The sequence below is a fragment of the Octodon degus genome, unplaced genomic scaffold, assembly GCF_000260255.1.
Source record: "Octodon degus isolate 3935 unplaced genomic scaffold, OctDeg1.0 scaffold00107, whole genome shotgun sequence".
Classification (NCBI taxonomy): domain Eukaryota; kingdom Metazoa; phylum Chordata; class Mammalia; order Rodentia; family Octodontidae; genus Octodon; species Octodon degus.
This window is the reverse complement of record NW_004524683.1, coordinates 6,724,138-6,740,927: the sequence shown is the minus strand read 5'-3', so window position 1 is coordinate 6,740,927 and position 16,790 is coordinate 6,724,138. Positions and strand designations below refer to the sequence as shown.

The 16,790-nt window shown below is 52.4% G+C and overlaps 1 protein-coding gene and 1 non-coding gene across 2 annotated transcripts; one reads left to right on the top strand and one right to left on the bottom strand.

The window, feature by feature from the left end:
• Window positions 1-10,599: 10,599 nt before the first annotated feature.
• Pdzk1ip1 (PDZK1 interacting protein 1) lies at window positions 10,600-15,419 on the bottom strand. The gene is made up of 4 exons (XM_004639157.2): window positions 15,011-15,419; window positions 12,880-12,988; window positions 11,479-11,574; window positions 10,600-10,960 (listed from the first exon to the last, which is right to left on the bottom strand). Exons 1-4 carry the CDS (start codon window positions 15,087-15,089, stop codon window positions 10,888-10,890), a joined length of 357 nt encoding a protein of 118 aa, XP_004639214.2. The 5' UTR covers window positions 15,090-15,419; the 3' UTR covers window positions 10,600-10,887.
• Window positions 15,420-16,215: 796 nt separating this feature from the next.
• On the top strand, window positions 16,216-16,343 carry LOC111818928. The gene has a single exon (XR_002822794.1). It is a non-coding gene; the product is annotated as a small nucleolar RNA SNORA70 (small nucleolar RNA).
• The last annotated feature ends 447 nt before the right edge of the window (window positions 16,344-16,790 follow it).

Genomic DNA, 16,790 nt, shown 5'->3' with positions numbered 1-16,790 from the left:
CAAGGGATCATTAAAAATCAATCCAGGGCCAGGGAGATGGCTCAGTGGAATAAGCGCTTCCCTGACAAGCGCAAGGGCCTGAGTTTATTCCCCGCGTCCAACCACAAAAAAAAAAAAAAAAATACAAAGAAGAATGATGTAAGATTAAGTGGAATCAATAAAAAAATCAAAAGATAGCACAAAAGACATAAAAAACTTGTTTACATAAGTAATAGCAGAAAACTTTCCAAGCACACACAAAAAATTTAGCATATCATTAAGTAAGGCATATAAAATCCCAAATAGCCATGGGTAGAAAAAACTAAGCGAAGGTATATAGTCAAGATTCAAAAATTCAATGCAAGAACAGAATATTTAAAGTTGTCAGAGAAAAAGAAACAAATCACCTATTGTCTTAGTTACTGTTATCTCATTGCTGGGACAAAATACCTGACTCCCAAAATTAAGAAAAGAAAGGTTTATTTAGTTCAAAGTTTGTGGAGGTTTCAGTCCATACTCGGCTGGTTTCAAGGCAGAGTGGCACATGGCAGAGGGCAGCAGTTCATGGTGGTGAGAAACAGCAAAGAGCTGAGGGAGGAGCAACAGCTGTGGCAGCAGGCAAGCCTCTCTCTCTCTCCCTTATATTCAAGCTATCTGCCACAGGGCGGATGTAGGATCCACACCCATAATCCCAGCATTAGATTATGAATTAATCACAAACTCTAAAAGCCTGCCCAATGATTGTATGAGGCTTTGGGGAGACACCTAGACACAAACTGTAATATTTCTATTAAAGAAATCCTGTCAGAATCACAGCAGACTTCTCAACACAAACATTTACATCAAAGTGAGCTTGGAGAAAAGTATTTTAAGTCTAAAAGAAAACAACTTCCAACCCAGATTGATGTACCCACAAAGTATCTTTCGAAATTGATGGAAAAATAAGATACTTTTGGGCTGGTGGGATGGCTCAGTGGTCTGAAGCACCTACTTAGAACAAGTTTGGCAAAGCACAGGGACCGCAGTTCGGTCCCCCAGCACCACATGCCAGCCACCCCCCTCACCCGGTGGGCTGAGCAGGCCACACACACACACAAAGAAAGAAAGAAAGAAAGAAAGAAAGAAAGAAAGAAAGAAAGAGTTGATAATATGTATTTTTTTAAAAAAAGATATTTTTATGATAAAGAACACCTGAACAAATTCATGACCACCAAATCGCACTCCAAAAAGTGCTGAAGGATATTCTAGAAAAAGACAATGAGGACAACGATTCTTAGAATCCCAATAGAATGAATCCACTAGACAAGGCAAACAATTAAATAGAAGGGAAAGAAACCAACAAAAAGATAATGGCAAGGATAAATCAATACCTATAGTTAAAACCATCAATGTGAATCATCTCAGCTCTTCAATCAAAAGAAACAGACTGGCAGAATGGATCAAGAAACAAGAGTCAACAATATGCTGCACACAAAAGACATGTTTAACTCAAAAAGAAATTTTTAAACTGAAAGTCAAAGGGTGGAAAATAATTCTCTAAGCAACAGGAAAAAAATCAGGGGTAATGATTCAATATACAGAAAAAGAGAATTTAAAGCCAAAATTGATCAAATGCACTCACAGAGAGAGAGAGAGAGAGAGAGAGAGAGAGAGAGAGAGAGAGAGAGAGAGAGAGAGAATATCCCTACATACTCTTTAAAGGAAAATCCAAGAGCATTGTCAACAATCATAAATGTATATGAACCAGATACTAGTATGCTCAACCACAGCAATACCTTGGTTGCCAGACACAATTTGTTTCAAATTCATGTTCAACATGGAAAAGTTTGAAGGGCCTGCCAGACAGCTCAGCATACTAAAGTGCCTGTTTAGGCAGACTCAGGGACCAGGGTTCGATCCGGTGTCCTATGCCCGCCCTGCCCCTGGGGTGCGCTGAGACGGCGATTCAGACTGGGTGTGATGACGCCCTCTTGTAATCCCAGTGCTTGGGAGGCTGAACACAGGAAGATCACTATGAGCCGATCTGTGTATGAGACCCTGTAGACCCTGTACTAAATACCAAAAAAAAGAAGAAGAAGAAGGAGAAGGAGAAGGAGAAGGAGAAGGAGAAGGAGAAGAGGAAGAGGAAGAGGAAGAGGAAGAGGAAAGATAAAGAAAAAGTTTGAGAACTGAACAAATTTTTTCCCACAAGAAACAATGTAAAACCAAATAATTGGTTCTGAGGCCTAAAACTTACACTTACAAAGTATTTTTCTAAGACTTTAACAAGTTTCACAATGCTTTAATTCTGTTGTGGTTCTCACAATTTTCCTCCCACTTATCCTCTGCTGCTATCACTCACTTTCTTTGGAGCCGAAGTCACAATATTTTATGCAAATAAAGCACAAAGATGACTGCTTTAACAAACAAACACGAGCAATATATCTTGTCTGGGCAAGAGAACCAACTAGATTCATGTGTCACCTCTTTGTGTCCACAGTGAGACCCGAGAGGCGACTCACTCTCAATCCACACAGGTTTTTTCAAGTCAGATTTTTGGCTGGACTGTCGAGCAAAGATAGGAACACCAAAGAGATTCTTTTCAAATTGTGCTGTTCAAGTAGTGGAATGTTCGAGCTGGGAGCCATTTGATAACTAAGGTATATAAAATAAACATGAATTTATATGAAAAATCAGATAAGCACACACAATTGTAATGGGAGACCCCAAAATCCCACTGTCACAAATAGATCAACTAGACAAAATGATCAAAGAAGAAATAGCAGCGCTGATCCATTGCACCCACACCCTCACCCACTCAGCGATCCCACCAGTGTCCACTCCACAGAGACGCCCAGCCTGGGCACAATGCCCCGGATGCTCAGGGAGCTCCGATCCAGTGCTGACCTTCCCAGAGGCCTTGAATGCTTTGCCACTTGGTGGCCGTTCAATATATAGCAAGCAGTAGAAGGAAGAGGAACAGAAACAGGCATGCCCTGTGAAATACAAGGCGAACGCTTAAATTTTAAAAGTGTATTACAATAAGGACACATGGCCATCAGCCCTTCACTTATCCCATCATTCTTGGCACTTTCTCAACAGTCCTTTTTCATGACCATGTTTATGAAGGTGTGATAAAAGAAAAAAAAACACGGTGACTGTGGCTGCCACGTGCCATTCGACAGGAAGGCGGCCTCATGGAAATACTGCGGGGTCCTCACCAACCTTTTTCAGAGGTATCTTGCAACTTCTGAATCTTCCCAAAGTCAAAGTGACCATGAAAGCAAAACAACATGACTAAAGAAATGAACGAAGCGTTCCAAAACGGCTTCAGAAAGTGGCAAGACGGGCTTGTCATGCCTGCCTCGCCCCCGGGGGCACGCTGAGATGGCAATTGAGCCAGGCATGGTGGCGCGTGCCTGTAATCCCAGCTCTTGGGAGGCTGTAAACTGATCACTACGAGTCCGATCTAGTAGTGAGACCCCCGAACACCCTGTAGAACCTTCCCTAAAAATAAAATTTTTTTTTAAAAAATCTCAGAAAGTGGCAAGAACAGCAGGATAGGATGTGTGTTTGAGGGAGATTAATGGCAATGTCTTTTATTATAATAAATTTCTCAGTGTAAACATTCACTATATTTTTATCACGCATCATATTTGGCAAAGAGAAAGTGCACACCAAAGGAAATGGCCAGGAGCCAGCCCCAATCCAGCCCCAGATGGGATGTCAGGAACTGGGGTGGAGAAAAAGAGGACCTGGGCACTTGAGGGGCTTTGGGGAAGAGGAGTTCAAAACCACTCTTCAGAAAAACGGGAGCCCTTAGCTCTGTCGCCACAGCTGTATTCCCAAGTCTAAACACTGTCCTAGTAAAGAAGGACCTTTGAGATGGAGTAACATAAACCTTAATTCCTTCCCTGGGCCAGACAACACTGCTGAACATAGAGTGGGTGATGGCTGGTGGCAGGAGCAGTGCGTGGCAGTCCTGAGTCCACAGCATGCCAGACATTGTGCTTTGCAATGTCTTATGTTAGAGCTTTACAAAGGATGCTCACCACAAATCGGAAGCATGTCCTTGTTTGGAGGTCCATTTAGGATTATGAAAACTGAGGCCCAAAAAGGCTGTCATTTGCCCAAGGTCATGAAACTGACATGAGTAGCTGCACTGGGACTGGGTGGCACACATGCATTCATTCAGCAAACACTGAGCACTTGCTCTGTGCAGCTGCTGGGCCTGTGTTTCTAGGAAGGTTGGGACCCCAGCACCTCCCAGACCCAGAGTACAGCCTGCCTGACACAGGTAGAGTGCAAAGCTGTGTCAAAGAGCAGTCCTGGAGGAGGTGAGACCAGCAAAGGGAAAACAGTAGGTGCCGGCACTGAGATGGGAAACGGCACAAAGGGGAGGAGAGTGAGAACTCTGGCAGCATCATGTGTGAGACAAGAAATGGGAGGAAAGGTCCCTGTGTCAACTACCTGACAAATATTTCCTAGGGACATTCGTCACTCAGATCTGCGCTGGCCACTAGGACATGAGGGTAAAGAAGTAGACGCGGCCTCTGCTCCGAGAACCGTGTCTCAGAGGTCGTAGCCAGGAGAGAGAAAGCAATGCCACGACCAGGGGAGTCCTCGGGTCTCAGGGAACTTGAGGAGCTGCAGGCGTGGGGTTAGGAAGAGCCTTTCAGAAAAAGCAGCTGTCATCTCCTACGCTGCGCATGGAAGCGCTGTCTTCTTGCAAGACGAAGCCGGAGTGTCCTCGCTGAGAGCAGTCTCAGTGGACGTTGCAGTGGAAACCAGCTACTGACCTTGCTGGCCTTGGGGAAGGACAGAGGTGGAAACCACAGATTTAGGCCCCAGCCCTTCCATCCTTGAAGGGACCCCAGGTACTTCCTGAGTGCTCCACACAGGCAGACCTTGCTGTCTTTTGCCCCCACTTTGTGCCTAAGTACTCAAAAGGAATGCTACACTGCGACAGAATTAGCAAGGTCAAAAGAGCGGGGTCCAGAGCACTATAAAAACTGCTGTGTGACTCTGAGCAAGTACCTTCCTCCCTCTGAGTCTGTTTCCTCCTCAAAAAAAAAAAAAAAAAAAAAAAACCAGCTCACCCAGTAGAATCAGTGCAAGGCCCCAGTGGCAAAGCAGCCTGCGCGCCACACAGCAGCCCTGTCACCCTGCGTCTCACATCTGCCCTCGAGGACATGCCTGCCCAGCCTCTTGTTCCAGCTCCTTAGTCCTGGGGGCTAGGATGTCACCTCTACCAACCTCTCCCTCCTTCTCTGTCCTCCCCTGACCCTTTCCCCACATGCCAGGGCCCATCCTCAACACCCTCACCCTCTGCCTCCAAGTCCATGGCCAGAACTGGCCAAAGGCCTGATCATTCATTTACAAAGTCCAGGTTCAGAACTGCTCCTGCCTCATGATGCGGAACAAATGGGCATAGCCAGCTCCAGCACCGAGGCTTCAACAGATGCAAGAGGGCAAGTGGGCACAGCATGTCCTGTGCCGCCAGCCCCATGGGCTTTTGAATGCTTCTCATTCGCCCCACCACAGGACCTTGAGCAGGTACCATCCCTGGAGTCCACAGTGTCATAGTAAATTGGGCTGAATGATCCTCTGATCTTGCTGACACTGTGCTCATGCATCTGATTAATAGCCTGAAATAACAGTCCTAATGATGATATTATTATTCTTTAAAAACAGTGTGTATCATGTACTGGGTATATTTTGTGTGCTTTATGTAACTGTTTCTTTTAATACTCATATTTCTTTTCTTTTCACTTAGTTGTAATGCTTTATTATTCCAGTACTAAAGAACTGGTATTATTAAGGTGACATATAGATGATGCTTTAAATGCATCATCTACATGTCACCTTTTTACTAAGTAGACCCACTTACTGGCACGAGGGCACAGTACACAGGGGCTGAGTGAGGCTGGGTTGTCACAGCTGCACAGTGTCAGAGCTGCGCAGGGCCCAAGACACCTGACTCAGACCAGGGCTCTTAAGCCCTCAGGGAGCGTCCGACACTAAGGTGAAGTCCCTGGCTCAGCTTCTGCGGTAAGCGCTCCCTTGAGCCTCACCTCAGCTGTGCTCCTAGCTGCCCCTCCAAGTTCTTCCTTATTGATGTCCTCCGCAGGCTCAAATCTCCCAATGGCCACATGTACAGCCTCATCCCACACATACTACCACTTGTCCCTGCCATCTTCTTCCTTGGTGTCATTTGTTGACTTTTATGATGCTTTTGTGAGAGTCAAAAACATGACATCCCACCTCCCCAGTGACACAGGCCCAGACCAGGCAGCAGGGGCTGGTTAGTGGAAGGAGAAACAAGCAGTACTCAGTGACATGTCCTCAGCTCTACCAGCTTCTACCCTGCTGGGGACAAATTCTGGGACTCACTCTGGGTCTTCCCTTTTTTTCCCTCCTCTCTCCACCCCAAATTCTTTCTACTTTGTTTCTCTGCTTGAGGCCAGTGTCTTGAGAAAGCAAAGTCGTAGGAAGAGGGCCATTTGTTAGGAAAACAGGCCCAGGGCAGAAGCAATTGGGCTTCAGACCCTTTCTGAGACAAGGATAGTGTGGCATGAGGACCAGGATGCCTAAGCCCCCAAAAGTTTGACTTTAGCAATATCAGTGCTGAGCCTGAGCTATCCATAGACTTAGTGGAACACTAGGAAAGGACACTAGAGGCTCAGATGCCCTCAGGCCCAGAGGAAGGTCCAGTGCACGTTAGCACAACCTGAAAGAGTCCATAGACTATGGTGAAAAGACCTGGCTCAGCTCATCCTGTACTCTGTGTAGCCACCAGGTGGCAGCCAAGGCCACAGGCAGAGAAGGAGAGCTGCTCCTGAAACTCAATCAAGGCCAAATGCACCAGCCAGGTTCAGGAAGTCTCCAGGACCTTCATTCAGAGACAGCGTGTGCATGCATGTTTGCATGTGTGCATTTGTGTGTGCATGTGTGCGAATGTGTCTATGCTCTTGAAGGTCAGAGGACTATAGGTAGACACACAGGTAGTCAACTCTTCTTTGTGTCACCTCATCCCTCCACAGGCTCCCATTCCCCCCTCCATCCTGGATGCTGTTGCTGCACAGAGGGCTGTGAGCCCATTCCTGCCTTTGAGGGGCTCCCAGACCTGCAGCCAGAGCTTGGCATCACAAGTGAGCAGACAGCGCCATGAGTTGGCGGGGAGTGTGCGGAGGCTGGACACCTGAGCAGATCATAGGGCACTTGCTTCCTGGCAAGTCTCACATGCAATAATAGCACATGTTGTCTCTGTTTCCCCAGAGGTCCTGCAGACAAAACTGTTACAGAGCCAGTTTCACCAGCAAGAGAGCAGAGGACCTGAAAATCTAAGGGATCTCAGAGCACTGAGAAGTAGACCAGAATTTGAACCAGCATCTGTATGATTCCCAGGCTTAAACTTTTGACATTGTGCACATTTCCAGGGACCAAAAGGTGGAAGGGGGGTGATCTGGGGAGCCCAGACCACCCCACACCCAGATCTGCACATGAAGCAGATGCCACCCTTCTGGCCCCAGAGGAAGCTCTGATGGCTGACTTGCAAGTGAACTTGGCCCAAGAAGCCAGAAAAGCATGTGCCCTGGCCCCACCCCAGAGCCCACCCCATACCCTCTGCCCCGCAGTAGTCCTGAAGTTGAAGTATGTAGCAGCTGATGTCCTATTTCTGCATATGTTACCCTGAGTGCCAGAGAAGTCAAGTCATCTTACAGCTCCTCTTGCCCACTTGGCACTTGCCGACAACAGGAGGGTCTGGAGCTAGAACTCTGCAGCTCCAGGCTGGAGGTTCCTTTGCAATCTAACTGAAGTCAGTGGTGCTGCAGTCTCCCTTCTCCCATGCAGGGCCTGAGTGGAGGATTCCCTTCCCTGGGAGCTTTCCCTTTCCTGGGAGACTTTTGTTTGTAGTAGGAGGGGAGAAGGAGGGGCTGACCTTTTTCGGAAAGCAGAAGTCACCTGCACTTTCTGGCAGAGCAAGTGGAAAGCACAGTCAGTGCAGGTGCCACCGGAAGTGAGGCTCCAGTGAGTCCGGGACTTGCAGGCCAAGGGCATGGCGTAGGAGAACCAGCTGGTAACCGGGAAGACATGCACGGGGAGAGAAACCCTGGACACTGAGCTCCCGTGAAGGAAGGACACAGGACAAGGATGAAGAGACAAAGAAGAGAGGGGCCCAGAGACAGTGTCCTGCAGGGGAAGCAGGACGCCTGGGAGGGATCAGGAAAATGCTCAGGAGCACAGTCTCAGGCAGCTCCGCCCCTAGAGGACCTCTGGAGGCGCTTCGTACCCTTACCCTCCCCCAGGGCCAGAGACGGAAGCGAGCCTTCAGCCCCTCCCCCAGCCCGCGCGACCCCCTGGGGACTGGTCGTGCTGCCCGTAGCTGGTGGGGGGCCCAGCTGGTGTGTTATCAGCCTCCTCCAGGATGGAGCCCGAGCCACTCAACGGCTGCCAGTCTGAGATTAGGCCCCGGGAGGGTCATTAAGCAGCCGCCCTGGCCGCGGCCCAGCCTCTTTCCCTCCCTGATCAGACCAGGCTGGCAGGTGGAAGCCAGCGATAAGGAGTGGGGGTCTTGGCTATTCTGGGGCCGGCAGGCAGTTCCTTGCTCCCGGCCCACCCGGTCAGAGCAGGAACACAGGGTGGGGGCGGGGCTGGAAGGTCAGTACCAGCCCGGCCCTGCAGGTCTCCAGGGTTCCCACGGTCCTAGTCCTGCCCAAACTGAGCGTTCAGAATGGGGAGGAGGAGAGTGAGTCCCTTGCAGCAGGGTGTGGGCACTCCTGCCCCTGGGCCCAGGGCAGCTGCTGGGAACAGGACAGAAGCCAGACCCACCTGCTGACACCTTACAGTGGCTCTGACAGTCGGCAACAAGACTAGGGAACCCAGCTCCACATCCTGGGGACAATGGAGGCAGAGCTGGGGGTGGGGGGTTCAAGCAAAGAGAAACAGATACAACCAGAAAGCCAGAAAGGAAGAAGGGCTTGTCTGTGTCCCAGCAGAGGTCTGACCCTCTGTAACAGCAGTGCACAGTGCCAAAGTAGGCTGCTCATATCACTAAAAGCTCTAGGAGGTTCCCCATCACTGCTCTATAAAATCCTGTCTCTCCTTCAGTAAGTGGCAAGCCCGACTGCGGATCACTTGGCTTTGCTTTCTTGTTTAATCAAAGAGGACTTCTCAGAGGAAGAGGAACCTTGACTGGGCCAAGAAAGAACAGGTGAAGTTTAAATTGGCCGGAGTGGATGAGAAGGTGTGAGTTGCAGAAAGCCAGCTGAGCCAAAGCATAGAGTAGAACTGACTCACAGGAGCAGAAGCCACAGTGGGGTGTGCAGCAAGCCAGGGGAAGCCCAGAGCCAAGAGGCTGCTGCTGCCTGCTCCCTGCTCATTTCCTAAACCCTGCCACCCACCCCCTCTGCTGCCGGGCACACCCCATCCTGGCATCTGGGAATGCCTTAGTACATGTCTCAGGCGATCAGCCCAGACAGACAAGTTGCTCCCTGAGCCTGGCTGGCACAGAGGGGAGTACAGGGTCAGCAGGCCCTGGGTCCCCTCTGCTCCCTCTGCCTGCTCCTTGGTTCCCAGAGCCCCACACAGGACCCAGCTGGGCATTAGTGAGGACCGGTCTCCAGCCAGCCAGCACTGCAGTGAGGCTGGTCAGATCCTCTGGGCTCAGAGCATGACAGGAGCTCTCCCAGGTTCACACAAGTGGTGGAAGACCAAGGACCCAAACCTAGGCCTTCTAAGTCCAGCCCCAGACTCTTTCCCACCACTTGCCATGCCAAAGTCCAGCACTCGCTGCAGAGCTGGCTGGAGACCAGTCCTCGCTAATGCCTGGCTCGGTCCTGTGTGGGGCTCCGGGAACCAAGGAGCAGGCAGAGGGAGCGGAGGGGATCCAGGGCCTGCTGACCCTGCACTCCCCTCTGTGCCAGCCAGGCTCTGGGAGCAGCTTGTCTGTCTGGGTGATCGCCTGAGATGCACACTAGGGCATTCCCAGATGCCAGGATGGGGTGTGCCCTGTAGCAGAGGGGGTGGGGGATGGGGTTTAGGAAATGTCCTGAGCAGGGAGTGGGCAGCAGCAGCCTCTTGGCTCTGGGCCTCCCCTGCCTTGCTGCACGCCCTGAGCAAGTCACTTGGGCTTCTGTTCCTGTGAGTCAGTTCTACTGTAGGCTTTGGTCAGCTGGCTTTCTACTCATAGGAAGGAAGCAGGGATACACCTTGGTGCTGACCAGCACCAGGGGCTCTCTGCCCCCACCAGCACCTGCCCTACAGACAGCTCACCTGTGGCTGCAGCTGAAGGGAAGTCTTGGCTGGAGGAGACAGGACCACCCGGCCTGCAGTCTCCCTGCACCTGGTCTCCCTGCACCTGCTCTCCCTGTCTCCTCGAGTCTCTGAGTCTCCGAGCTCACTTGGGAGCTCATCCATGCTCCATTCAGGCTCCAGGGAAGACACAGCCTGCTTTCCACTCACACAAGGTTGTCAGGCCTCCCCCGGCTGGCCTGCCCCTCAGCCACAGCCCAGCTGCCCTGTGGCCCACAACCTTGCTAGATAATCCTCAGAGACACCATGACAGGGCTTCAGAAGGTGCTTGTCACGACTAAGAAAGCAGGACAGGCCACACTGGAAGCCTGAAGAGCTATTTCTGAGCCCAGACATATAAAAAGTCTTTATTTCACAGAAATAAGGGCCACCATTTCCATGCTCAGGGGGGAGGGTAGGAGCCACGATGGGAGGTACTGAGTTGACTGTCATTTCTGAGTTGGGTAGGAGACCCCCAGGAAGACCCAAGTTCCACAGCCAGGCCCCACTTGTCACCAGCTGAGCCTCTTCCTTGGCCAGCTGTTACTCAGGGGTGTCAGCCCATTCTTTTAGGTTCTTGCACAAGGAGGGAACTGGAATCTGTCATAGGTGCCTTAGAGCTTGAGATGAGTCAGGTCACATAGGGGTGCTGCGGACCCTGCCCTCCTCCTCTAGGATGTTCTCATAGGCATTCTTGTGCTCACTGGACCTGAAAGAGAAGCATGGGCCTGGGGAAGCTTTGGGCCGCTCGTCCTGACCCCTCCTGGGCGTGCAAGAACATTGTCTTCTGGAATAAACATGTGAATCCCACAAAGGCTGTGCACCTGGACTAGAGGCCTCTCCAAACACTTCCCAAGTCCTACTTCTGTCTTCCTCGAGCTCCTCCTTCGCTGGGTTCCACTTATCCTGCTCCCCAAGTTCCCTCCACTACTGAGCCCTTTCCTAAATGGAGTTCCCACACTCCTGCAGCTTTTCACTGACTCTGCCGAGTGTTAAGCCCTCTGGCCGCAGCACCCACAGTCCTAGGATTATGGCTGAATCTCCACCAGGTCCCACCCACTAAACGAGCACGCTCACCAAGCTGAAGCTTTGCCCACTCATGGAGCCCTAAAAGCCCACAGAGCCCTTCCTCCCAGGCCTTCCCCATCCCAAACCCAGCAGCACCTCCTCCTGAGCGCCCCCAGCTCAACCCTGAGCTCATGGTGGACAGCCATGTCTCACTCTCACCTGAAGCCGGCCGCCATGGAGGAGTACCTTCCCTCTGTTCCCACCAGCACCCCATCAGTCTTGTTTCCAATAGTCATGGCCATGGCTCCGGGCTCCCTAGAGACAGGACATGTCAGTACCTTCCCATCCCACCCCATCCTCACAGGCTCTATTTTGGGTCCTGGTTCTGATGAGCCAGAAGTAGAGGCTACACTTCACAAATATACCTCTGTCTGCATCCGGCCTTATCCTACTGAGGTCTCTCAGCCTTCTCCCTGCTTCACAGTGGTGGCCAGAGATGTGTGAAAGACGCATGCCAAGCTCCCTCCTCTACTCCCTAGCCACGCTCAGCTCCACCCCAGAGCAAACCCGCCAGGACCCAGTGCCTGCTCCGCATGAGCAGTAGACAGGCTTGCTGGAGAAACAGACGTTCCACCACACTTTCCCTCTTGCTCAAGGGTAAGCCCACCAGTGTAGACTCTGTCCCCAGAACCCCAAAGGCACATCAGACCTAACATGTCCCCAACTAAACTCACCACTTGCCCCAAATCTTCCCATCTCAGTGATGTTTCTGGCCATCACTCGTCTTTCGTCCCCTATCTGTTCGCCCACCGACTCCCAGGGCCCCACCTCCCAGACAGCTCTGAGACCTGTCACTTCTCCACATCCCCTTGGCCACCTCTGGGTCCAGACTCTATCCTCACTGCATGCTCACTGCTGTCTACACCTGAGGACTGTCCTCACTGCCTGCATCAGCTAGTGTCACACTGACAGACTTTGCACTTGGCCCCTCCCATACAGGATAAAGACCCAAATTTATGCACGAGGCCCTGCTTGGTCCTAATCCTGTCCACTCCCCAGCCTCAACCTCACCTTGCCCTCTCCCTCCCTCCCTCCCTCCCTCCTCTCTCCCTCCCTTCTTGCTGAGCTCCTGTGTTTCCTCTGTAGGTGGCACAGGGCTTCTTCTGACCCTGGCCACCAGGCCACCTGTATGAGAGCAGAGGGAAGTTGCCCCAGGAATAGATGCAGCCTTGACACCCAGGGCTGGCCTGCAAGTGCAGAGCGGGCTTTGCCCTCTGCATTTGTGCCAGGCATAGGAATGCTGCTCTGTCCCCTGCCCCCAACCGACTCCCTGTGCTTCTGGCTGCAGGACAGATGTGCCATCCGGAAACCTTCTCCGACCACCTCAGAGCAGCTCAGGCTGCCCAGTGCAGGCTGCACACTGCTCCTCTTGCCTGTGAGGCCCCCTGCTCTGCAGCTGACCCTCCAGAAGGACAGTACTTTGTCTTCCAAAAGGAAACCCAGCCAGTTATCCTGACTCTATGGATGAAAATATTGAGATTCTGGAGAGAGAAGGCATTCCCTAAAATTCATAAAGAGGTATGAGACAGACAAAGCCCAGGGCCCTCAGGCAGCACTCACGGCTCTTCCTGGCACCAGAAGTGGTTGACAGCAAAAGCGACTGCAACGAGGACCAGGAACACGGCCACTGCGATGAGGCCCTGCATCCAGGGCTGGAGGTTCCCCAGGCCTGGAAAGAAGAGGGGGCTGCAAGGGCGGTCCTGCCCCTAACACCAGGGCCTGTGTTGGAGTCTGTCAGTTGCTGCAGGACCCCAGGGGACATTCTGGAGTCTCAGGGGTGGGAATGAGGGCCCATCTGATCCCACTGAGGCTGGGAACAAGGACAGCACTGGGAAGAAAAGCAGACAGAAGTTCAAAGGAGGCCCGAACAGCCTCCAAGGAGGGAGTGGGGTAAAGGGGTTGCATCTGAGATCCGGGCAGCCCACAGCCTTGCCACCTTCCCCTGGGCCACATGCAGGGCCCTGTAGGGAGCCCCAGTGTCTAATGGGTAGCCCTCTGAACAGCTGGCTCAGGCCTTGCCTGCTGGGCATGGCTGCCCCCCTCTTCTGGCTCAGAGCTGCCAGGTTGGGGCTGGCATCTGGAAGATCCTGTTCTGTAGCCAGAGGCTTCTCTGGGAGGAGCTTGGGAAACATGAGTTCAGCCAGGCAGGGCTCAGAGAGGTTCAGGACTTGGGGTTCTCAGTGAAGTAAGCTCCCTGAGCTTCAGTGTGAGCCTTGCTTGCCCCTCTAGCCAGGTGCCCAGGGCATCAGGGCCAGAGGCCACGTAAGGCCCAGCTGTGTGCCTTCTTGGCTCTCTCATTCCTGCTCCAACCCTGAGGAGCTCCCAGAAGTCTGCCTCCTGGCCACTAGCAGCCCTAAGAGCTCTCCTCTTTCCTGGGTATCACTGTGTTCCAGGGCTTTGTGGAGGAAGAGGTAAGGGTCCTGGGAGGGAACAGAGGTCAGCAGGAAACATCTGGGAGCCCACCTTTCAGATTGAGAGCATCCTCTATTATAAGAGGTCCAAGAGTGAGGACATCGAATCCTCACTCTGCTTCACTCCCACTCCAAAGCCTCCCTGGAGTCTGCCCTAACACTCTCCTGCATTGGTGGAAGCCTAGTTTCTTCTTGGAGCTCTTTCTGAGACTGGCAGGTGCTGAGAAGGAAGAAGGGTGGAACTCCCTGGGCTGTGGCCAGGTCAGTCGGGGCTTAGCACCAAGGGTAACAGAAGATATACCAAGTGGTTTTTCCCCACAAAGACCAGCACTGATACTCATTGGCCCCAGAGAGACAGTAGGGCAGGCCCATTGCTTGCTCAGCTCAGTGATTGCTCAAGCCCTGGCAGCAGTCACAGAAAGTCCCCTCCTGCTTCCTCCAGTCTTACCAGGGACCACAGACCCCTATTTACCCTCTCATGTGGCTCCTGAGTGAGCACACAGAACAAGAGGAAGAGCCTGGGACAGGGGAAAGATGATCCAGATTCTCTCCTTTCTTGACTTGTATGTGACCCCTATAAATTACTCAACTTCTCTGGTCCCTTCATTTCCCCAGAGAACCTTCAAGACCTAGGAGACAGAGCAAAGTAGGTATGCACAAGAGCTCAGGAGTGAGTGCCCTGGATCATCTCTGCCAGGCCTCTCTGGACCAAACAACCAGGCCTAGGCCACAGGTGCAGCCTGGTGGAGCAGGGAGTGTGCCAGGTCCTGGAGTGTGCACTGGGCACACCCCCCTATCTGGCAGCAGCTCTGGGAAGTGGCTCATTTTATGGATGAGAAAACTGAATCTCAGAGTCACAGTGATTTCTTAAAGCCACCCAGCAGGACAGTGCTAAGCTCATGATAGGAGCTGCCTGGGAGCTGAGTGCCCCACTCAGGCCCAAGTGAGCAGAGACAAGCCTGCCCTGCCATGGAGAGGTGGCTTGGGCCTTCACAGCCACACTATCCTGAGTCCTGCCCTGAGGCCCAGCCTCCTCCAGGGCAGTTCCCACTTAGGGACACGGGTCTCAACTCCAGATCCTGCCCTAGCTCCTAGGGCCAACATTTCCCTCACTGGCCCCATGTCACAGACAGAAGCCTGGCTAGCCCACTCCTACACCTTATAGTACAGGTGATGGGGTGTGAGATACCAGGACATGACCCCATCCTCCCTGGGGTCCCCAGTACCCAGCCCAGCCCCTCCTCCCTGAAGCCACCTGGACCATCCCTGTCCTGCACTACCTTGCTGACAGCTGGCCGGTGGCACTGCACTGAGCAGGCCCAGAATGACCATGCTAAGGGCCAGCATGGCTGCAGGCATCTGCTGGGCCTTCACTGCGCTGCCGGTGTCTGGCCTCCTGGAGCTGCGTGGGGCCTGGTGGCGTCTGCCTGAGATTCACTGGAGCTGGTCTGGCCCTGACGGACAGGAACAAGTAAGGAAGAAAGCCAGGGAGGTGGCAGAGGGAGGCCGGGTGGGTGGTGGAGAAAAAGTGCCCTCCCTCCCATGGAAATGAGCTGCCTGGCCAGGCCTCCCTGGAAGGTGCCCAGCCCACTGAGCTGCCATTCGAGGCCACCCTTCAGGGACCAGCTAGCAAGACAGCTGTGAGCCCCGGGGACAATTGGGAAGATCCCAGCCAGCCCCAAGCTTCAGATAGCCCCAGAAGCTCTGCCTAAGATCCCCTTCCCCAGGGTGGGGCTAGGCTCTGAGGAAAGAAGTAACACATTGTCCCTCCTGCCTGTATGAGCGCTGTGGGTGGGGCTTCTTGAAAGGCTGGCCCAGAGATTAAGAAATTGGCTGGCTGGCTCAGAAAGCCAGGGAAAATCCCCAAGCTCAGAGAAGGCACAAGGCAACACACTAGCCCCAGATCCTGCTCTCCTTCTCACCTGTCCCCACCCTAGCCCCTGTGAGGCTGCCACATAATACAGTTTCACTGTCCCAGCCCTGCCCTGCCACTCCCAAATCTACCACTGCTGCAAATCACAATGGCCCAGCTGACCCTGAAAGCCTCTGGAAACCAGGGAGGCCTCCCTTACATGAAATCTGAGCTTAGTCAGAGGCCTCAGTGTCTACCCTCAGATCTGCCCACACCCTTCTCTGGGGTAGCAGCCATGAATATGGTCCAGCTATGGAGGAAGAGGATGCCCCAGGAGGCCCCAAGGCCAACACACAGGAAAGAATGACATTAAAAGAGCCTCACCTGGGCAGGGGAGATGGCTCAATAGAATAAGTACTTCCCTGGCAAGCGCAAAGGCCTGAGTTCAATCCCCGGTTCTGCCAAAAAGAAAAAAAGAACATCACCTGGCCCCAGAGGCCCTGAAGCCAGACCCCTCAGAATCACAGGGCATCACCCCAGCCACCCAACTCAGGGGCTGAGAAACATGCAAGTACCTATTGAGGCTCAAGACCTGCTTGCCCCAACCAGCCAGGAGGAGTACAAGAAGCTGGGAGGCTGAGAGACGTGCTGTCCTCTTTCCCTCCTGGGGCTCGGTGGGCAACGCTGTCAACAGCAAGTCCTGGGCCATGTGTGCAGCCTATTGCTTGTGTGGATTGCCCAAAAGAACCTTAGAAAAGCCCTTTCCAGTGATGTTCAAGTCTCTGACCTCAGGCTGTCCCAGGTCTGGGCTCTAGGCAAGTAGATATTCAGGGTGCCTTAGAAAACTCCAGGGCACAGTGGCCAGCATTCCAGAATGACTAGGTCATTGTGTCCATCTGCACCAGGGTGCATAGCAAGGAGCATGACACTGAGGCTACTTCTTAAAGAAGAGGAGTTTCAGCCAGTTTAATGTGGATGAATTTGAAAACAAATAGCCCAAAAGTGGGTAGCCATGGCATTGAGTTCATCCCTGTGAGGCTCTGTTAGAGCACAGGCCAAGTTTGTGAGGATGACTACTGTGTTAGCTGTTCTTTAATCATCCACGCCAATAACTCCTACTTCCAGCTCTGAAAAATGGAAAGAAGGGAGGAAGGAAAGGTGAAAGATGGAAGGAGAGAGGAAAGTATAGAAGAAAGGAAGGAAGGAAG